The sequence below is a fragment of the Sparus aurata genome, chromosome 2 (genome assembly GCF_900880675.1).
Source record: "Sparus aurata chromosome 2, fSpaAur1.1, whole genome shotgun sequence".
Lineage (NCBI taxonomy): Eukaryota > Metazoa > Chordata > Actinopteri > Spariformes > Sparidae > Sparus > Sparus aurata.
The window spans coordinates 12,382,020-12,404,758 of NC_044188.1; the positions used below are offsets into that span (position 1 = coordinate 12,382,020).

Sequence of the window (22,739 nt, forward strand, 5' to 3'; positions counted from 1 at the left end):
ACTAGCTTGTTTTCATTGAAGGTCCTTTTAATGCTTTTGTCTTACAATTTAGTATACTTTTCATCCTATTCTAAATAAATATTCCAAACAAAAATGCATGATATTGAGTCCTCACCATTGTGATTAAATCATTGCCTTTTTAAGAATGTTTTTGTATGACTGAATAGCATTTTAAATAATGAGAATGCTAGTTTGGTAAAGAATAACTGAGCTAATAGAAAGCATATTAACATGAAAGTATACATTAGCTTTACCACAACACATAACATCTCATTTTACCTGATAAAATCTTCTGTGACCGCCCTGGAGCCCACAATAACCAGTGAGTGCTTTCATAGATATCCATACAGAGAATGAAATTTCAAACCCAGCAATTAACTATTTCTAAAGGTTTTCTCAGGCCTTCACTTGGAAATTATGCCATTTTATACAGTGTTATGCATTTAGCTCTTTGTATAGGCTGTCTTAATCTTAATTTCGAGTATGTATGGCTATATGTGTGGACCAATTGTGTATTCCAGCAACTAAGGGACGTTAGATAATATTTTCAAGTTTTTATTAAAAGAGACACTTTAAACACTTGCAAAAAGAAGCTTTTTTAATAATACGATTTTAAAATATAGTAGTTAGTTTAGGAAGCTAAAAATACTTTACTCATCCATAGTGAATGGCAGAATGAAACAATAGGCTTCCATACAGTGGTCAACTTAAATCAGGTGTATTACTGCTCTGTATATGCTACAACCAAAATAATTGTTGTTGGCATAGGCACCAACGGCCATTCTCAGTTTCCATACATTTGAGCTTATGGCATTTATCTGAACACTTTTCATCTTTGCCAGACTCCAGTGTGTATTCATGAGGTCTAAATATAATATGAGCTGCAGGAAAGCAAGGATGGTGTAGACAATATTAGGATGATACCTGGTGTTCACAATGGTAACTTGATGAAAAGAAACAAGACAGAAACCCATAGAAACTATAGAAAAGACTTGGATAAAAGTTAATCAGAGACCATTGGGTAAGGGCATCTTCCTTCTGATCTATAATAGGCTGATGTACAGGAGAAGGAGGGAATATCTTGTCTGATAATGTATATATACCAGTGGAAACACACATACAGTTGGTCTCCCTACAGACACTTGAGAGATGAAGGTCTCAGCTCTCCTTGTTGGCCTGATCCTGTCTCTGAGTTTGTGTGACCTGAACTCAGCTCTGAAACAAAGGGTTGAACTTACAGAAGAAATGACTGGTGCTGGAGTCAGCACTGAGGTCTTATCTGTGAACTGTAAACTTCAGGGTACCACTCATCTACCTGCATTCTCAATGGATGGTGACTACGCTATCGGGGGTGTTTTCTCCATACACACCTATATGCATCCAGTAAAAAATAACTACACCACCGAGCCTGAGCCACTAAAGTGCACAGGGAGGTTAGTAAGAGGGAGAAGTGTTGGATAAGTGGATGTTGGTGATGTGGAGGATAGAATTTTTTGAGTTGTATGATGTGCTCACAATTGTGCAAACCTTTTGTGCAATGTTTCTCTTTTTGTTACATTAGATGCCAAATGGGTATTTGGCCATGTAAATCAAAATCAATATAGTCACATCATAGTGTATTTCTTAACTGAAAATATCTGCTTCATAAAGCGTTTATGAATATTAATAGGGTTTAAGCAAATTGAGACTTTTAACTGAATTGACTAATGTTCCATGTATTCACATTCCTATGAATAGAGCAGTATGAGTTATCATCCATAACTTAAAGTTCTACTTTATTGTGTATTTTCAGTTGCAAACATAAACAATGTAAATTTGAACAGTGATAGGATTTTGTGTGTGCAGAATTGAGTCCCGTGAGCTGCGCTTCTCACGTGCAATGGTTTTTGCCATTGAGGAGATTAACAACAGCACAGAGCTGCTGCCAGGCATCAAACTTGGTTATCAGATCCATGACTCCTGTGCCTCAGTGCCTCTGACAATGCATGTGGCATTCCAGCTTTCAAATGGGCTGGAACCAGTGTTTTACACAGGCAACAACTGCTCGCAATCTGGTGTGGTGATGGCTATCGTTGGTGAGTCCGGGTCCACGCCATCAATCAGCATGGCACGCATCATCGGGTCCTTTAACATTCCTCAGGTATATATTTTTAATTCTGGCAAACTTTGTGTGTTTAATATGGGCCAATGCTGATTTTTTTGTCTGTGCCATTAAACAATTACACTGTCATATTGCCTTAGGTGAGCCACTTTGCCACTTGTGCATGCTTGTCTGATAAGCAACAGTACCCGAGTTTCTTCAGAACAATCCCCAGTGACCAGTTCCAGGCTGACGCACTGGCCAAGCTGGTAAAACATTTTGGCTGGACTTGGATAGGTGCTGTTTGTTCAGATTCAGACTACGGCAATAATGGCATGGCCTCTTTCCTGGATGCAGCACAGAAGGAGGGAATATGTGTGGAATACTCTGAATCTTTCTATCGGACCCACCCACTTAGCAGGATCCAGAGAGTAGCTGACATTATCCGCAGGTTTCTAAATAACTGATTGAATGTGCATCTTGTGCTCACAATAAAAACATATATATATATATATAAAAAAAAAAAAATAATATATATATATATATATATATATATATATATATATATATATATATATATATATATATATATATAGCATGTTAAGTTCTCCCATGTTCATTAATGTGTATATTCATACCTATTTAAAAGGATAATTTCATGTTTGTGTCAATGATTGTTTATTTGGTGCTTGTGTTGGTAATATAATGCACTGTAATGTCTCCATAGATCAACTGCTATGGTTGTTGTGGCATTTGCAGCCTCAGGCGACATGAGGATCCTGCTCAAGGAGTTGTCACGCAAGCGTTCTCCACCTCGCCAGTGGATAGGCAGCGAGGCCTGGGTAACTAACCCAGATATGCTGAGCTTTAGGATCTGTGCTGGAGCCATTGGATTTGGCATTCAGCAATCTGTAATCCCAGGTCTGAGAGAATTCTTGCTGGATCTCTCTCCCACTAAAGTGGCTGCCTCTCCAGTGCTTACTGAGTTCTGGGAGGATGCTTTCAACTGCAGGCTGGGAAAAGGTTAGAAAGTTATATTGATATTTATATAACATTAAGTCCACTGGATCCTCCCATCCCCTGCAACTTCTTTAAAGTCAATCCCTAGATTTTCAGAGAGGGAAATACAATGATTGAATGAACAATGTGGTGGACATAAATTGTAACTCTGTAAATGCGCTCATTAGATGACGTCAGGTCAAGTTTAGGCCTTCTGCTGTTTTATTGAAAATTTAGCTGAGCTTAGCTGCAGGGGTTCCAAAACACCACCATTTAACAGAAGAATGTAAATTATTAGAATGTAGCTGTACAGTACTACTACACTGATAAGGCTTTCGGAATGTATGTTTATTTCATGTTTTCAGGTCCAACCATGAACAAGAGTGTGTGTGATGGAACTGAAGACATACAAACTCTCCAAGACCCATACACTGACATATCTCAGTTACGAATCACCAACATGGTATATAAGGCTGTTTATGCAATAGCTCATGCCATTCATAATGCAGTGTGTCAGGACACAAATTCTACAACTCATTGTGACAAATATGCCAAGATAGAGTCCAAACAGGTCAGTAAAAGTCATTTAGTCATCTTAATGGTGTTAATTCACATTTTTTGCTTAAAATTTACATTTTGTGAATTATTTATTTTTACTCTATAATTCTTTTACTTAATGCATCATCACAGGTTCTTACTCAACTGAAGAAGTTAAATTTTTCCAAAAATGGTTATGATGTGACATTTGATGCCAACGGGGATCCTGTGGCTACATACGAGCTGGTTAACTGGCAAAAAAGTGAGAGTGGCAGCAATGAGTTGGTGACAGTAGGGCGCTATGATGCATCACTCCTGGTGGGCCAGGAGTTCCTTATCAACAGGAACCTGACCTTGGTCGAGGGTAGCACACAAGTAAGTAGCATAAATAAAATAATTTAACTTTTAAATTTGTGATCTTAAAGGGAATGATATGTGTGCACTCAACAAGGTTTTTGTTGTGTAATTGTATTGCAAAACAGTTCAGCGGAAGGAGAAAAAAAGATCAAATCGGTGTCTTGCAAAGTTACAGTAGTTTTTGTATGTTTATACAAGTATACAGCATATTGTATACAGTATATTCAAAAAAAAATTAATTTTGCCGTGGTAGAGGGATCACATATTTGTACAATATGGTAACACTAGGTCTATTAGCACAGGTGGAGCCCTCAACTGGGCTGTGGTGCACGCATAGTTGTCAGCAAAAATAGACCCGTAAACACCACCCCTATCTTTTCCCCTCTTACTTTCTTGCTCTTTCAACTGGGCTAAAGGAAAATCACCTCATCAGTTATTGATAATAATCAAATGCAGACCACATAAACAGGTTTGGTAGGCAGGAGCTGGGCTGCAGTAGCAAAGCAGCCTATGTGAAGACAAACATGTGAGTAGGCAGCAACAACTCAGCAACACAGCTGGCATGCACTAAACAAGCATCCTGTTAGGCCAGCCTGTAACACACACATACTGTATATGCCCACTGAAAATTTGCCTCTGCACAGCAAATTAGGGTTTTGCTCTCAAGTATGTATTTATGGCTATCTATCTATCTATCTATCTATCTATCTATCTATCTATCTATCTATCTATCTATCTAGTATGTATCTATCGATGGCTCCTCCTGTGCTTACAGAACTATGTCCACCATATGTCAACCTTCATTCCATCTCACACAGGCTCAGCCCTCTACTGGACTCTTTGGGGCAGCAGGTGGGGTCGTCATCAGACAATACCTGCTTAACCTGATTTGCTATAGGTTAGGTCCCTAGAACCAAGAATGCTTAAGTGAAGGAGTAAGGGACCCAACCCAGTTTACACCATACCTGGGATTGGGTGCAACTGTGGCCGTATCCAACGAATACCCTACAAATACAGGGTTTCTGTGTGCACCCTGTGTAGACCTGATCTCTCCAAATGTCCAAAGAGAAATCCGGTGCACACAACTCACACTTTCATGCATCTATTGGCCAACAGATCCACCTTTCTGAACAGGTCATCTGCCTCCACTCGTATGGCAGGTGCTTGCCTCTCGACATGACATAGCTGTTCCTGTTTTCCAGGCCTGATATGTTCAGAGCCTTCAGAGACAGCAGGTGCTCTGAGTCCCATAACCACAGGTCCTGCAACAACTTCATCAGTGTGCAGACTGGACTCTGTTGATGAAGGCCACTGGTGCAGTTGCCAGCCCTCACTAACACATCTCCCCTGTACCCCCCACCCGCCCATCCAGGGATGCATCCGAGAAAACCCTGAGAAGCAAAAGGTCATTTAACCCAGCAGTGTTCCTATCAACAGATGCACTAGGGGCCCCCAATATCGCAGGTCCTCTGACACTGATGGGGAAATGGTCACCATGCAGTGATTGTGTCTCAAGTGCAGGCTGGTGAACCACCTCTGTACTGCAGCCCCAGTGGAACAATTTGTTGCCGCTGCCGCCATGAGGCCAAACTCCTGCATGACAACAAGCGCTGTCAATTTTGGAGGCAGTTGTTTGTGATCTGCCTCCAAGTTTTGACCCCCCTGTCTAAGTTTTGAGAGAAAAGCCTGTAACATTGTTGAATTGAGCACCACACCCAGCTACTCCACCTGTTGATGTGGCTGGGAGTGCTTTTCTCCCAGTGAAACATGACTCATTCTTTGGACCTGGCCATGAAGATAAAGTCATAAAGGTCACATCAGCTGAAAGTGCAGGGAGCCAGGGAATAGCCAAACTGCAGTGTGCTGTACTTGTAAGCATCACCAAGCATAAAGGAGGGGCAGATATACTTTTAATGTAATGGATGCAATGTGTTTTCTGGCATTATGCTCATTGACAGTTTAGTGCCATAATGTAATCATAATTACTATAGTTGCATGGATATGTTGGCTATCTAAATCTACTTTGGGAGAGGAGGCAAGGGTATAGGCTGTATGTGGGCTGTATGTGCAGGCCTTGCTGTCACTTTGGCACCGATAGCACTCAAGGGGTCTTAGCGCTGTTCTGTGCATGAGTCCTTCAAGAACCCCTTCAGCAATGGTGTGAGCCGTCCCGGACTTCTGTGAGCCTTCTTTTCTTCCAGCCATTTGTCTGTCACATGCTAAGTGACAGACAAGATGGAGCATAAGATTCCCTTCAAGGTGACAGGAGCTACAACAGGTCATTTCAGTCATCTGATAAATGGTTTGGTTGATGCGATTGGTCTGATCCGATATTCAGATTGTTGGCCATGGTGGCTACCTGCTCACACATTGAAGTATTTTGTCAAAATATTGTGTCCTTATCCTGCATTATCCTTTACCATCAGGCTGGGTGATGAATGAGGAGGGCAGCAAGTGCCTGATTGAAGGGGCCTATGCCCCTGGCAATTGCCTCTGTGCATCCTTTCACCCTTAGAAAATCCACAAATCCCACAGTCTACAGCTGCTCACCCCACAATGCTTCAGTGGACTGCTAGATCACTGGGAGAAGAAGGGGGGTAAAGGTGGCCTGGGTCTTGTGAGCCAGGCCAAAAGAACCTTGATGGAGCTGGTTTTCCGGCTTCATGGGAGTGGTGGAAGCAGAGACAGCCCAATTCACTTGCGGTGGCTTTCCGGAAGTCTTGGCGAACAGATGGTAGCACTGGGTTACTGCCAGTAGCTGATGTTCCTTATGCTGATAAGATGTTGTCATCCTCTGCAAACAGAGGAGCTGGCATCATCTCAGCAGAGGTAACCAGGGGTTGAAACAGTGAAGAGTCATTAGCTAGTGTCAAGGGCTAGGGTTTTTATCATATCAAATGTTGAAACTACTTCTACACCTACTGGTAGCTGATCCTGGAATGTACTCTGCAGTCCACACAGTTAAGTGGCTGTTGGACACCTTCCTCCATGTGGTCCCTTCCCAGGCATTCGAAGCGAGATGAAATTAGTTTAGCAATGGTGATGTGGGTGAGGTACAACGAGCAAAGAAGAACCTACCTGACGTGGCGACGGCATCCGAGGAGAAAGAAAATTGGTGGGCAAACTTTGCTGTTGCTGAGGGAAAAAATGACTGACAACATACACATTGCCTGCTATACTGTTGGTAGCCAATTACTCATTGGCTAGGTACGCACTTGCAAATTTAATGTGGGATACGTGTGCGCTATACCCATAGAGACAAGTAGAAGGCAAAACACCTGTGTCAGATAGCACAAATAATAGGAAATTTGTTTTCAAACAACTATACATTTAGAAGATGATTTTAGAAGACAGGCTTGAAAAAATCTGAAGATCTTTGTTATTCCCTAAGAGCCTCATAGCACACCTGACTATATGTGAGATTTTTGTATCTATGTACCAGGTGCCTGTGTCAGTGTGCAGTGACAGCTGTCCTCCAGGAACTCGTAAAGTGCTGCAAAAAGGAAAACCCATCTGCTGTTATGATTGTTTAACATGTCCTGAGGGAGAAATCAGCAATGCTACAGGTATTTCTTTCTAATGCATATCTACAACATCATGTATATGACTGCTAAAAGCCTTTTTTGATGTATTGTTTCAGATACCACTGATTGTTTCCCTTGCCCCAAGGAGTTCTGGCCTAATGCAGAGAGAGACACTTGTTTTCCCAAGCCTGTAGAGTTTCTTTCCTTTGACGAGGTCCTAGGAATCATCCTGGCTGCATTCTCAGTTGGTGGTGCCTGTCTTGCCATCATAACAGCGGCTGTATTCTTTCATCACAGGACATCCCCAATTGTCAGGGCCAACAACTCTGAGCTGAGCTTCCTGCTACTCTTCTCCCTGACTCTATGTTTCTTATGTTCATTGACTTTCATTGGAGCACCTTCTGATTGGTCCTGCATGCTGCGCCACACAGCATTTGGCATAACCTTCGTCCTCTGCATCTCTTGTGTTCTTGGGAAAACTATAGTAGTGTTAATGGCCTTCAAAGCTACACTTCCAGGTAGTAATGTTATGAAATGGTTTGGCCCTCTACAGCAAAAGATGACTGTAGTTTCTTTTACATTTATTCAAGTTTTAATATGTACTATTTGGTTGGGTCTTAGTCCCCCTTTTCCAATTAAAAACCTAACTTTATACAAGGAAAGAATTATCCTGGAGTGTGCATTGGGCTCAGCCATTGGGTTCTGGGTTGTGCTTGGGTACATAGGCCTACTGGCTGTCTTTTGCTTTGCATTAGCTGTCCTTGCTCGGAAACTACCTGATAATTTTAATGAAGCCAAGCTAATCACCTTCAGTATGTTGATATTCTGTGCAGTCTGGATCACCTTTATCCCAGCATATGTCAGCTCTCCTGGGAAATTTACTGTGGCTGTGGAGATATTTGCCATTCTGGCCTCTAGTTTTGGACTGATCCTGTGTATATTTGCTCCAAAGTGTTACATCATATTGTTTAAGCCAGAGAAGAACACCAAGAAACATGTAATGAATAAAAATCAAGCCTAAGACATCTGAATTTTGGACGAAGTTAAAATGGCACACTCTCACAATGTTTTTTTACTTTTAAATCTTTGCTTGGTAACACTTTCTATGAAGCCCATTCTTATAATGCATTATGATGCAATCATAATACAGTTATAATGATTTATAATTGGTGTTATAATTACTTATACATGTTCATGATGTGTTATAATAACAATTATAAACAGATTACACATTTTTTGAAATAATGTTTTATAAGGGTTCAAGCATCATAATGTATCATAAAGTATCATAACTAATCTCTCATGAACGCATTATAATCACTATTATTATACTTTATAACGTGATTATAATTTATCATAAGTGTTATGTCAAATAATGGCTGTATGAGAGGGTATAATGCTTAAACAGTGGTTATAAACCATTATAAGCGGTCATTGGATGTTTTAAGTAAAGTGAGGACCTTATAGAAAGTCATAATACATTATAAGTTGTTTATAAGCGGTCATTGGGTGCTTTAAAGGAGAACTTCGGTCGATTTAAACATGCAGCTTCATTGCTCAAGCTACCCTTGACTTGCCAGTACCAAAGACGCGAACACATTTGGTTCAACCATTACAGAGCTCCGTGAACGGAGACTTAGCATTGACAGCTAACAGCATGGGGTCAGAACTTTACACTGTGTTTTAAGCGTCTTAACATGCTCCACATCTCACACCAAAAGTTATGCAATAACAGCAGACACCTTAGCACACAGCACTGTAGCGTGTATGACTCAAAATGAATAAAAAAGTAGTAAAAACAGTGTGTTTGTGCAAGGAGCTACTTACCTGTTTGTTGACAACAGACAGACCAAACTAGCATATCCATCGAGTGTGCACTTAACAGGCTTAACAGGCTATTGTAAGGCTCATGGCTCATGACAGGCTGTAACATGGACATGTACATCATGAACATAAACACGAAAATGCTGGATTACGTTTCCGTCTCCGGCAGTGAGGGAGTAAGTGCACGCTCGACGGATTGACTAGTTTGGTCTAGCTACCGGAAGACACGGATGTCAACAAACAGGTAAGTAGCTCCTTGCACAAACACACTGTTTTAACTACTGTTTTATTCATTTTGAGTCATACACGCTACAGTGCTGTGTGCTAAGGTGTCTGCTGATGTTGCATAACTTTTGGTGTGAGATGTGGAGCATGTTAAGACGCAAGTCAAGGGTAGCTTGAGCAATGAAGCTGCATGTTTAAATCGACCGAAGTTCTCCTTTAAAGCATCCAATGACCGCTTATAAACAACTTATAATGTATTATGACTTTCTATAACCCACCAGAGGGTCCTCACTTTACTTAAAACATCCAACGACCACTTATAATGGTTTATAACCACTGTTTAAGCATTATACCCTCTCATACGGCCATTATTTGACGTAACACTTATAATAAATTATAATCACGTTATAAAGTATATTAATAGTGATTATAATGCGTTCATGAGAGATTGGTTATAATACTTTATGATACATTATGATGCTTGAACCCTTATAAAACATCATAAAAAAAATTATAATCTGTTTATAATTGTTATTATAACACATCATGAACATGCATAAGTAATTATAACACCAATTATAAATCATTATAACCGTATTATGATCGCATCATAATGTGTTATAAGAATGGGCTTCATAGAAAGTGTTACCCTTTGCTTCTTAAATCTCGTTTTGTGAATATAATTTAAATACAATAGTTGTTGTCTCATTTTACAAGTGCTTTTCATAATGTGCTGAAAATATATGAAACATTAAGTTGATAAATAAAGTCAAAATTCACAACAAAAATATGCAGCACTGAATTTCTCTCAACATTTTGATAAAACAGTTCAAATTTGAAAATGTCTTTCTGACTGAAAACAATATGCACCAAATGGTGCAATGGATGCAAGTGTGATCAAGAATCATGACATCAGTGATAGTATATTACTGACAGTGTAGTCTAAAGATAAGCTTGTTATTCTATCAAAAAAACATACTGCCATGAACTGTGTAAGCGTCTGTCCTGGCATGCCACTCAAAAACATTTTAAAGTATGCAACAATTGTAGAAAAGTCAATGTTTACTTTCCAGCATGGAACAATATATAATGACACTCATTATACTTTGATTAAGTGTGATGGCACGTAGACTGAAAGATTGATACTTCACTCCACTAGTGTGTGCTCTGCTATAGCATAGCTATCTAATTATTACAATCTGGACAATGACACTAGAGAAATAAAAGTAGATTTTAAAGTTCAAGGCTTTAATATAATTTACAGAGAAATTGTCAGTATGATAGCAGGCCAACATGAAAGGGAGCCAGCAAATTGTAACCCTGTATCCATACAGTAAGAAGCTTGAGACTATCATGATTTCAGATTCCTGTTTAAATATTTTGAAATGTGTTGAAGGTACACCTCCAACAGCATCTATGATTTTTAAAAGAGACAATGTTGAAACATTGTAATCTCAATTTAAGCTATTTTTACTTTCACATTTTCCAATTACTATTCATGTCAATATTTTACACTGTGAACATGAAAACAGTCTGACAGGGAAAATAAAATTATAAATGTACAGTAAATATCAATAGTTCCAATACACAGACACAGAGCTATGTTAAACACACAGAATTGATAACCCCTCAATAAAAACGATGAAAACAAAAAATGGAGTTTGATGACGTTCAAAAGTAGCATAGGTTCATGAGAGTTGTTGTGTTGTTTGTTAAACAAAAAAGATTGCTGTTTATAAATGTGTTCAGACATTTGGTGTAGTTGGTCTTACTACGGTCAATGGCATACCTGAGGTGTTTTGTCTCATGTTTTCCCATAAGTGTGATTGCATGTAAATATGTGCTCATGGGCAAATCAGTGCTGCATTAAAGTAAGTGATGTTTTATGACTTTGTGGTGCTTCGACCCATGATTGCTTTCTTTGTGTTCTTCTCTGGTCTCAACAGGATTATGAAACACTTGGGTCCAAACAGTGCCAACAAGAGGCCAAAACTGGAGGCCAGGATGGCAAACACCTCTACTGCATCTGCATATTTGCCTGGTGAGTTGACATAAGCAGGGACAAAGGCCACCCACACAGCACAGAAGATCAGCATGCTGAAAGTGATGAGTTTGGCCTCATTAAAGTTGTCTGGAAGATTCCTAGCCAGAAACGCTAACAGGAAGCTTAGGATAGCTAGTGAGCCAATGTAGCCCAGTAACACTGCAAAACCAACTGTGGATCCAACTACACACTCATAAACTATCTTGTCATTGTGGTATTGAGTGTTTTTATAAGGGGCTGGTGAGGCAGAGACAATCCACGCAGTGCAAATTGCTGCCTGAATAGAAGTGAGAACAATAACTGTTCCTCTCTGCTGCATTGCACCAAACCACTTCAGGCTAGCTGTACCTCCTGGCTTGGAGGCCTTAAACACAGCCAGAACCACCATGGTTTTTACCAGAATACATGAGACACAAAGCACAAAGCTGATCCCAAATGCTGCATGTCTCAGCTGGCATGTCCACAGTCTGGGACGGCCGATAAATAGCAGTGAGCACAGGAAACAAAGCTTGAGTGAAGCTAAGAGCAGGAAACTGAGTTCTGAATTGTTGGCACGTACCATTGGTGTGCTGCGATAACATATGAAGATACCCAGAACAAGAGCACAAATACATGTCCCCAGCAATGATGTAGTTGTTAAGCAGATACCCAGAGGCTCATAGTAGGAGAGAAACTCTGTTTTCTTAGGAACACAGTGGTCACGCTGGGGGCTGGACCAGAAGTCCTCTAGACAACTGGTGCACTCCATGGAGTCTATGAAAATAAGAGAGTTGTGGAGATGCATGTTTGTATTATATCTCCAAATAAGAAACTTTAAAGTTTAATACTAACCAGTCTCATTACTGATCTTCCCCTCAGAACAGGGGATGCAGTCAAAACAGCACACAGGCTCCCCTTTCTTTCTGGCCATGCGCGTACCTGGAGGACAACTTTCACTGCACACTGAGCGGGGTGGCTATAGGGAGAAAAATACATATTTGTTATTACACACAACTTGACAATGCTATAATGAGTTAACCATGAGGTATCTAAAAAATCAGAAATAACCTTTTTTGAGTCAAAGTTCCAGAAGATTTTGTCTTCATCAATTGTGAGTTCTTCACCTTTGGAGGCCGACCTCTTGAACTCACCTACATTCTGAACTTCAGTTCTTCCATCAGGGAACCACTGCCAGCTCATGATATCATAGATTGGTAAAGCGTCCCCATTGGCATCAAATGATACTTGATCACCAAATGATGTGGTGAAATTGACCTTTTGCAAATAATGTACTAGCTAAAAATAGATAAGACAAAACAGATAGACGAAAATGGTAGAAACAGACTCTGGAAAAAGTGTAATGATTGTTATACAATTATTTCGTGTCATACTTATCAAATAGGGAGCAGTTGTGTCCTGTATTTGTACCATTTTGTTTTGAAAACAAAAACACTTTGTTGGCACCTCATGATGTAGTACAGGGTTTAAACAAATAAACAGATGGAGTGTAAGGTGATATCACACCTGCCATGGCTCCAGTTCTTTCAAATTGCCACAGCTGTGCCCACTGAAAGGCCCTCTCCCTGGCTCACACTGCAGCATATCATTAAGGGCATAGGCCAGAGCATACACAGCCTTGTACACATTATACTCTGGCCTGAGATTGGAAACATCCAACAACTCAGTCTCCACATCCTCTAGCTTTTCCTCACCAGTGCACAATGCTCCCCCAGCCTCCACCCAACCTGCTGGAGGTGGTGCAAATCTACACTGAAATGTGTATTCCCAAAACTGGTTCAGCTGAGGAAAGAAAATTATGATTTCAAGAATGACAACAACGTGACATTACAATGCTGATCAGACAGTGAGATAACAAAAGGCCATCACAAGGCTATTTCCATAGCTGCTGTTGTAGTTTTGCTCAGGAAGTATTCGTAAGAGGAATTCCCTGTAGCCTGGTATTTCTCCTCGACGGATGGCAATGCCTATTGTGCCAGCCAAGTACGGCATGAGGTCAGGGGTCTGGAGGACAGAAACTGATGCCCAAGCTTCACTGGCCATCCACTGCAGGCCTATCACATTCTGTCTCACCACCTGTGCATTGCATTGTACTAAATATGTTAGTTCACACTTCAGTGTCACTCAGTTGAATACAACACATTTGTCATTTAAACTTTTGGAAAACTATTTTTATTCTAAGGTGATTAAGTATAACATTTACAAATAATATCAAATCATCTGCTGCAAATACAGAAATTGATGGAATGAATTCCAGGAACATAATTTAACACAGTCATCACTTTATTTTAAGTGACTTACCTCCTCCATGAGGTGAATCATGTGAGTCTCGTGTGCAAACACAATGACCACACGGGCTGTGGATATTTTTATCAAATCCACAATCCTCCTTAGTTCAGCTGGGTCATTTCCCCAGGGTAGAACCTCTGAGTAGGACAGACATCCTCCACCGGACAAAGCCAGGTCAAATTGGAAGGTACGGGCGGCGTGGAGTCCATAGTCATCATCACTGACCAGCAGACCTGCCCAAGTCCAGCCAAAACGCTTCATTATCTGAATCATAGCACGCACCTAAGTGAACAGAGCATGAAAAAAAATGCTGTGCATGCTAAAATGTACAAATGAAACTCTTGAAGACAATTCTTCACATTGATCAAATCCACATAGCTTGACCAATGGCATGTATAGCACATATACTGTACTGTACTTGAGAGTGAGCGGAACTACACTGCTGCATTCCTTGCAGGGTAGTAGTATATGATGCAGCTAAACATATTTAACATTTCTTGTTATGCTGCTTTAGATTACCTGAAAAGTATCACTTGGGATGGTTCTGAAGAAAGATGGAAAGCTTTGCCGATCACTCAGACAGGGACATGTGGCGAAGTAACTCACCTGTGAACACATTCCACACCTTGAACAGGTTTGTAGAACCTTTCGACCAACTATAAACAATTAAATATGCAAAAGATAGATCACATTAGAAGCACTCTCTATTGGCATGTGGAAAAGGATAAAATGCAAGGAACTTACAAGTGGCAATCTGTATAAACCTATCACGCTTGACACGGCAATTGTAAAAGTTGAGTATGAATCACCCACAATCCCCAGGACTGGAGGACTCCCTGCACAGGTCCCATCCAAAATAACCTGCTCCTCTTGACCACTGACCAGTGACAATGAAGCACGAAACGCAATGCCAAGTGTGCCACAGTTGTCATAAAGAGTGTATCCCAGAGTCACATTAGGTAGTAGGTTGGAGTTTCTGTTGATCTCCTCAATAGCAAAGACCATGGTGTTTGCATGCCTGAACCCTTGAATATCAAAGCTAACACACAAAGTATAACCATTAACAATTAACAAATAGTATTTCACAAACCAATGCTCTTAGTTTCACAAACCAATGCCCTATATGCTTTTCAGCACACTTTTCTTCCCAATCTTTGCGAAACTCACCCTTGGCACTTTGGCTGATGTGGCTCAGAAGTGAACGAAAGCTCAGGGAAGATAGATGAGTAGTGTACCTCAAACAGCCCACCTAGGACCACATCACCAGACTTGCGCATAGCATTTAGATGGAACGTTCTCTGTAATTTACAAAATGTGGAAAAAGAGGAAAACACAGGCAGTAAGACATAGGAGGAGAACAGGACCAAGACACACAGGTGTCTGTCAATGAATGGCACCATGATTGCCCTCAAACATCTGTTTTCTAAACCGTCTGCACTTAATTTTATATTCAGGACTATGGCACCCCCCTCCCTGATTTACGTCACAATTTGTTTAATATGTTACACTACCCACTTTTCTTGGTGATTTAGAGGCATGACCTAATAAACATTCTCCAACTGTTAGGATAACACACAAATAATGCTCTTTAAATTATTATTACCGTAAATACTGCACCTTATCCTCTTGCACCTTATGTACCATTAAGCCAGAGGTGTGCTTGCAACTTCATAATATATTGAGTATGACCAGTAGGTGGTAGCAGTATACTAAGATTTTTCCTTTTAGTCTTTCATTTAGCAATTACTGGCAGTTTAAAGAATAGATAAAAATAAAATTGTAAATATATATACATGTACTTATGCCAGTTAGTATTATATGTCCTATTTCTTAACATTCCCTCTTCATTCTCTACTTGGTTTAAGAGTCTGAGCATTATGAGAAAGCAACAGTAAAAAATGTAATGTGAAACTAAAATTAAATTGCTGATTTTCCCAGGAAATTATCCCACATAGTAATGACAAATCACTGGGGTTTCATCCTGTCATTAAAATTCTCCATTATAGTCTGGATTGTTTCAGTAGCTTTGCCTTTCAGTTTTTCTAAAACCTAACGAAAGTGTCATCACACTTAAGACTAAACAAATCAAACATCTTCTGTTTCCCTTAGACCAGGGGTCGCAACCTTTATTATCAAATGAGCCATTCTTACCTCGATCCCTTGGCGAAAAAATCCGTCTGGAGCCACAAATCCTATTTGTGTCTTATAATGAAGGTAACACAACCTAGAAAGTCTAAATTAGCCCATTAAGATTATCAACAGGCTTAAGTGAGTAATTTATATTTTCACTTCAAGTGACAACTCTGCAGTAGGCTATAAGGTACTTGAACTTTGCATTTCCGTTTGAATGATGCCATGTTTTGCTGCATTTATGAAATAAAAGAACTAGCCAAAAAATAAATAGAAATACAGTAGCCATACAGGACTATTTTTGCATGCCTACTTTAGACCTCCCTGTTAAAAATAAAAAGTTGCCTCATTATATCATAAATCATATAGTGGCAGGCTACGTTTAAAAACAGCAAAAAATAAAATAAAAACACAGTACAATCTAAATTGTATTTGAGTCCATTTCAGTGTGAGTTGATTCCTTCTTTGTTTATCCTCAGCCACATACAGCAATCAACCCTTGGGCTTGAGAATAAAACACAATGATATTAACTCAGGATCAGTCAATGAATCACAACTTTATAGAACAGAAACAATTATGTGTGTAGGCTGCACATGTAATGTCAGAGAATGCAAGAGTCACTGTAGGCCTTAAACATTGATGATGATATAAAAAAATATATATATTATTTCCATGTAAAATGTCAAAGCCACAGGGAGCTACTGCAGAGGGGCAAAAGAACCACATGTGACTCCACAGCCACAGGTTGCAGACCCCTGCCTTAGACCTAAGTGTTGCTAGACATGATTCTTTAAAAAAGATCATGTCTAGCAGGACTCATAGTTCATGTGAGCCACAGCTCATCCTGTCTCTTGTGACATTGCCTTTCACTGTGATTGGTCGATCCAACAGTGACTCGTATGACCTATGGTATGAGCAAGCAACACCGTTTTTATATAGTCTACTTCATTAGACTTTGAAAGACTATGTTGGAGGACCACTTTCTCCAGCACACACACAGTCTTTATGGGTTCAGTATGGACACTGCATTCAATGCATGTTGGGGTTTTGTCCTGGCTGCTTCTTTGGGCATTATTTAGCCTTCTTTCTTCAGTGTTCTCTGATGTTCTGAAAAGTGCACAGGAAAGGAAAGAACAAAGTTTAGAGGGAGGTGTAGTGAAAGATGAAAAGATTATAACAGAGAGGCTGAGTGGTTTGGGGATAGAGGGAGTGAGTGTTGTTGGTTCTAGTTTACCTAAGTGTGTGAAACTGGCAGACAGCGTGCCTCTGGCCCTGCAGTCTGGAGGGGATGTTGTGATTGGAGGTCTTTTTCCTTTGCATTATGTGGCCCCAAAGCCCCAACACAGCTATCGAAGCAAGCCTCAGCTCACACCTTGCAGCGGGTGAGGAAACTCTTGAATACAGTCCCACGTTGCAAATCTTACATTTTTACACAAATAAGTGACTGAAATAATTTGAGCCTCAACAGTGTTTTTATGTTGTGATTTATATTGTGCTCAGATGCTGTGCATTTTCTGTTACGTAGACTGCATGCAATTGTATTTAATTTTCCACAGCTTTGACCACAGAGCCTTCCGCTGGATGATGACCATGGTGTTTGCAGTGGAGGAAATTAACCATAATTCAAGCCTGTTGCCAGGTGTTAAGCTAGGCTACCAGATCATGGACAGCTGTGATCATGTCCACAGCAGCCTGCAAGCTCTTTTCTCTTTAGTCAGTCACTCCAAAGCTGTGATTAGTGAAGTGGAACCAACTGATGAAACCGAAACAAGATCACACATGCTCAGAGGTAGGGGTAACAGAATAGAGGGGGTAAAGACAGAAGAAAAAACAAGAAAGACAAAGATGCTGAAAACAGTAGAAAAGAGAGGGGGTGAAATAAGTTCAACACTGTCTCACAGTTTTGAAAACAATGGAAACTACATAAAGGACAATGTAACACAAGTGGATATCAGTACACAATCTGAAAATGTGCCCTCATGTCTGGCTGATTCTCCTGTGCCTGCTGTCATCGGCCTTGCATCCTCTTCTCCTACAAGAGCTGTAGCTCACACTCTGGGCCCTTTCAACCTCCCACTGGTGAGAGAGGAATGACAGGGCAGGATCATGCACAGTATTCATACTTCATATGCTATCATTCCTCAATTATGTTTTATATTGTGCCTCTGTCTTATCTCAGTAAGGGTAAAGCTAATTTTATCTCCCTGTAGGTCAGCTATTTTGCCACTTGTACCTGTCTTACTGACAAGCACATGTACCCGTCATTCTTGCGAACTGTGCCGAGTGATCTCTTTCAAGTTAGAGGTCTTGTTCAGATGGTCACCTTCTTAGGCTGGCTCTGGGTGGGCACATTAGGAACCACGGTGAGATAAAGACTTTTTTATTGGCACCATAAGTCATTTAAAGACACCATTATTACTTGCCATATCGTTCTTTACATGTTTCAGGATGACTACAGTCACTATGGCATCCAAGCATTCTCTAATCAGTTCAGACAACAAGGTGGATGTCTGGCATTTCATCTGACTATCCCCAAATCACCCAGAGCAACAGAGATACAAGAAATGGCAGACAGGCTGCAGAATTCAACTGCAAAGGTAGTAGTGGTTTTTGCCACAGAGGGACAGCTGTTGGATCTGCTCTTAGAGGTTAGCACCCTCCATCTCACTTAATGCATAAAACTAAACGGTATTTAAATTATATTTAATTATATATGAGAATCAGGAATAAACAAAAATGTTGGTGCTCACATGTATCTATTTGCTTTCTAATTATCATCAATTCTTTGTATGTGTTGTATTATTCTTTAGCTGGCTCAAAGAAATGTGACAGGGATCCAGTGGGTAGCTAGTGAAGCTTGGGTGACCGCAAGCCTTCTGACATCACCCCACTTCCACCCTCTCCTAGAGGGTACTCTGGGCTTCTCCTTCCCCGGAGTTAGGATCCCTGGCTTGAAAGAGTTCCTGTTGAATGTCCGTCCATCTCCCAAACCTGGGATGGAATTTGTTAACATGTTCTGGGAAGAGCTTTTTGGCTGTGAGCTTGAATTTAAAGGAGCCAGATCCAAGGACAATGAAACAATGAATACGTTTACACGGGTGTATGCTTTTGATTACAAATCAGACAACTCAAAGTCTTTGGTAAAGCCTGTTGTTGGAAAAACAAGCATATTCAACAGATCGGCTGATGAAATCTATAAGGGTGCTAACAAAAAGCCTGTATGCACTGGTTCAGAGGATCTGAGGTACACTGACAGCAGTTATACTGACGTATCTCAGGTCAGAATATCCTATAATGTTTATAAAGCTGTTTATGCCATTGCCCATGCTCTGCACACATTACTGAACTGTGATTCTGCAGAATACAACAATGGAATGTGTGAGAGACATAAAATATTTACTTCCAGGCATGTAAGTTGAAAAACTACTAAATATATGTATACATCAAATATTAAATATGTTTTTGTGTTTCTGCATAATTCTTTGACCTGCTGGTCTTTTCCCTGCACTGTGTTCTTTCTTCCTCATTTCATACAGTTACTGCATCATCTGAAGATGGTGAATTTCACCAACCAGTTTGAGGAGAAGGTATATTTTGACTCCAACGGAGAGCCAGTCCCTCTCTATGACATCATTAACTGGCAGAAGGACAGCAAGAGTGAAATTAGGTTGAATATTATTCATTCAGACACAACGACAAACCAAATAATGATAGAGAAACTTGATTTGAACTTATTGTGGCTATTTTAGCATTTGGCCAGCTATCATATAGACTGTCACACATAGTGTTTAGCCTGATTGCAGGAATTCTATGCTGTTTAGATTTGTCAAGGTTGGAAGCTATGATGGCTCAGCTCCATTAACATCAAAGTTGCAGATGGAGAAGAGCACCATTGTATGGACTAAAGGAGAATCACAGGTGGGTCACATGTCCCCGAAACTGATTTCATATGTGTCTTAGTAATGAGTTCCTTTACAGGATACTAAATTTGACCTGGGACAGTCAACAGTAAAAAAGCCTTTTTCCACCAAGCATTTCGTGTGCAGCAAATGAAATATTGGTAATTTTACACCTTTATTTGTTCAGGTGCCTGTATCTCAGTGTACTGCTCCATGTCCCCCTGGCAGCAGGCAGGCCAGACGTCCAGGAGAGCCACACTGCTGCTTCGATTGTTTGCCCTGTGCAGACGGAGAGATCAGCAACCAGACTGGTAGCCCAAACATGTTTTGTTCAAGTATATATGTTCATAAATTCTCTAAAAATTCTGAGTTTGTATGTGTTTAGACATGATATGTTGACTGTTTATGCCCCCAAAGGTTCCACAGAGTGCACAAAATGTCCTGAGTACTACTGGTCAGACAAAGACAAGGTAAAATGTGTGGCTGGGGTCGAAGAATTCTTGTCTTTCTATGACTCAATGGGCATCATCCTGGTCACACTCACACTGCTGGGTGTCATCCTGACGACCATCATCACAACCGTCTTTCACCATTTCCGATCAACACCGATCGTCAAGGCCAACAACTCAGAAATAAGTTTTTTGCTTCTTCTGTCACTCAAGCTCTGCTTCTTGTGTTCCCTGGTTTTTATTGGCCAGCCATCTGTGTGGACATGTAGGGTCCGCCAGGCAGCATTCGGTATCAGCTTTGTCCTCTGTCTGTCCTGCCTCCTTGTTAAGACCATTGTGGTTCTTTTGGCTTTCCGGGCTAATGCACCTGGTTCCAGGGCTCTGAAACTGTTTGGTCCCTCTCAACAGAGGACTCTGATCCTCTGCACCACAGCTCCTCAGGTGGGAGGGCTAAAGAACAGCTTCTTCTTCTTAACTTCTTGCATTTGTTAATATTTTGTAAATATTTGGCAATCCTCCTACTTTGCTGTCAGGTATGTCTCTGTGCTGGTTGGCTGTTGGGTGCGCCTCCCTTCCCATTCAGGAATCCAACCTACCAAGCCTCAACTGGAAAAGTAAGAACGACAGTGTCCCACAGCGTTGTTTCTGACACTACAATTAGTAATTGGCAAGATGGAAATGTTAAATCCTGCACATAAGGCTTTAATGTTTATTAATAGTTGTAGAATGGATCTTAACACAAAATTACAAATTGTGCTATATGCATTTATCAATCTGTTTTTGTTGGAAATTATTAGATTGTTGTGGAATGTAAGGAGCCATGGCCTCCTGGATTTTATCTGGTCCTGGGCTATATTGGTCTACTGGCCTTCTTCTGCCTCCTCCTGGCGTTCCTCGGACGCAAGCTTCCAGATACATTCAATGAAGCCAAGCTTATCACCTTCAGCATGCTGATCTTCTGGGCCGTGTGGATCTCTTTCATCCCAGCTCATGTCAGCTCTCCTGGGAAGTTCACTGTGGCCGTGGAAGTATTTGCTATATTAGCCTCCAGTTTTGGACTGTTACTATGCATTTTTGTGCCCAAATGTTACATAATATTACTGCGGCCTGAGCAAAACATTAAGAAAGGCATGACTGGTAAATTTGTCAGATGAGCATTTATGTTTTGGGTTATGTAAGTCTGCAAACAGAAGTACAATTTTTTAAAAATTTTTTATTCGACCAATTAAAATATATTTTCGTGGTCAAACTTGAAAGTTGAAATATTTGAATGTGAAAAAAAATAAAAGTGCCACATAAAAAATACTTCCATGTTTTGTTTTTAATATATATGCATCAAGTGGTGACCTGACCGAAATAACATTACTGTAAATAGGTGTGACATTTCCTAGAACCTGCAGAATTAGGTATTTATAGCCAGCCCCTGTTAGTCCATTACAAAGCAGCATGGTTGGCTTCAGGGGCAGTCCAGTCGGTAGTGTTCACCATTACCCATGGCTTCCAGTAACACTTGTCACAGAGCCCCTGTCATGATCTAAGTCACTTTTAGAAAAGGGGTGAAGCAAGCCATCACTGCAGGGAACCATTAGTAATCTCCAACCATTATCAGCCTCAAGGATGCATGCTTTCAGATATCCAGCTGGCAGGGGACACTGGCCGTCCAGTGGTCAGGGTTAGGGTTAGTGGCCATTCCCAGCTCAAAAATAAGAGCAAGCTTCAGCTTTCCATGTAACAACATCCAGACCGTGGTTCTGGACTCCAGAAGGGCGACCACTGTTCTAATTCCAGTGAGACAGCAGACCTATGAAGCCTGAATCTGCAATATCTAGCTAAATGTTTTTGTTTGAGTGGTGACACTGCTTTCTGCTTGTGGGTTTAATCACAGCCATTTTACAAGTGACCTTCCTGTCCCTCCTTTAGATGCGACCTGTCCCTGCTGATCTTGGAGTCCTTTTCCACAGACATCTCACAAGACCAATGTTATGGTTTCTCTGAGTCTTCACAGAACCTTTTGCTGATGGAGGACCTGTATAAGGACCCGTGGTTTATTGCAGAGCTGTGCATGAGAAATGTGGATGTCTTGGACGGAATGCCGTTGGAGCTTTCAATTAGGAGGGACCAGCAAACATTGTTCTGCAAATTCTCAGTGGGACTCAAATTTGTGGCATGGTTCCTTAAGAGGACTGACTCGTGAGTCTTGGCTTTCCAGAGCCCGTAGACTATGGAACTTGCTTAGGCACCTTACTCTAAGGCTGCCTTCTCATACCATTGCGGGGTATTTACCACATGTTGTTTACTCCCCAGATGTAATCCAACTCAACTAAAGCCTAGGACATCCTGTCAGTTCGAGACATGAGAGTCTGCCATGTGATAGATGGTGACAG

At 40.7% G+C, this 22,739-nt stretch overlaps 3 protein-coding genes across 3 annotated transcripts; 2 read left to right on the plus strand and 1 right to left on the minus strand.

Moving 5' to 3' along the window:
- Positions 1-1,311: 1,311 nt before the first annotated feature.
- LOC115573162 (extracellular calcium-sensing receptor-like) lies at positions 1,312-8,518 on the plus strand. The gene is made up of 8 exons (XM_030403832.1): positions 1,312-1,433; positions 1,846-2,140; positions 2,242-2,531; positions 2,808-3,103; positions 3,445-3,650; positions 3,770-3,991; positions 7,416-7,539; positions 7,614-8,518. Exons 1-8 carry the CDS (start codon positions 1,327-1,329, stop codon positions 8,516-8,518), a joined length of 2,445 nt encoding a protein of 814 aa, XP_030259692.1. The 5' UTR covers positions 1,312-1,326.
- Positions 8,519-11,338: 2,820 nt separating this feature from the next.
- Positions 11,339-15,180, minus strand: LOC115572278 (extracellular calcium-sensing receptor-like). The gene is made up of 9 exons (XM_030402202.1): positions 15,044-15,180; positions 14,621-14,915; positions 14,396-14,482; positions 13,889-14,158; positions 13,451-13,663; positions 13,094-13,360; positions 12,638-12,865; positions 12,422-12,545; positions 11,339-12,343 (listed from the first exon to the last, which is right to left on the minus strand). Exons 1-9 carry the CDS (start codon positions 15,151-15,153, stop codon positions 11,430-11,432), a joined length of 2,508 nt encoding a protein of 835 aa, XP_030258062.1. The 5' UTR covers positions 15,154-15,180; the 3' UTR covers positions 11,339-11,429.
- Positions 15,181-17,588: 2,408 nt separating this feature from the next.
- On the plus strand, positions 17,589-21,509 carry LOC115572269 (extracellular calcium-sensing receptor-like). Its single transcript, XM_030402190.1, has 12 exons — positions 17,589-17,738; positions 17,937-18,086; positions 18,218-18,370; positions 18,455-18,655; positions 18,917-19,063; positions 19,208-19,417; positions 19,544-19,674; positions 19,829-19,925; positions 20,094-20,217; positions 20,324-20,796; positions 20,889-20,969; positions 21,153-21,509. Exons 1-12 carry the CDS (start codon positions 17,589-17,591, stop codon positions 21,507-21,509), a joined length of 2,274 nt encoding a protein of 757 aa, XP_030258050.1.
- The last annotated feature ends 1,230 nt before the right edge of the window (positions 21,510-22,739 follow it).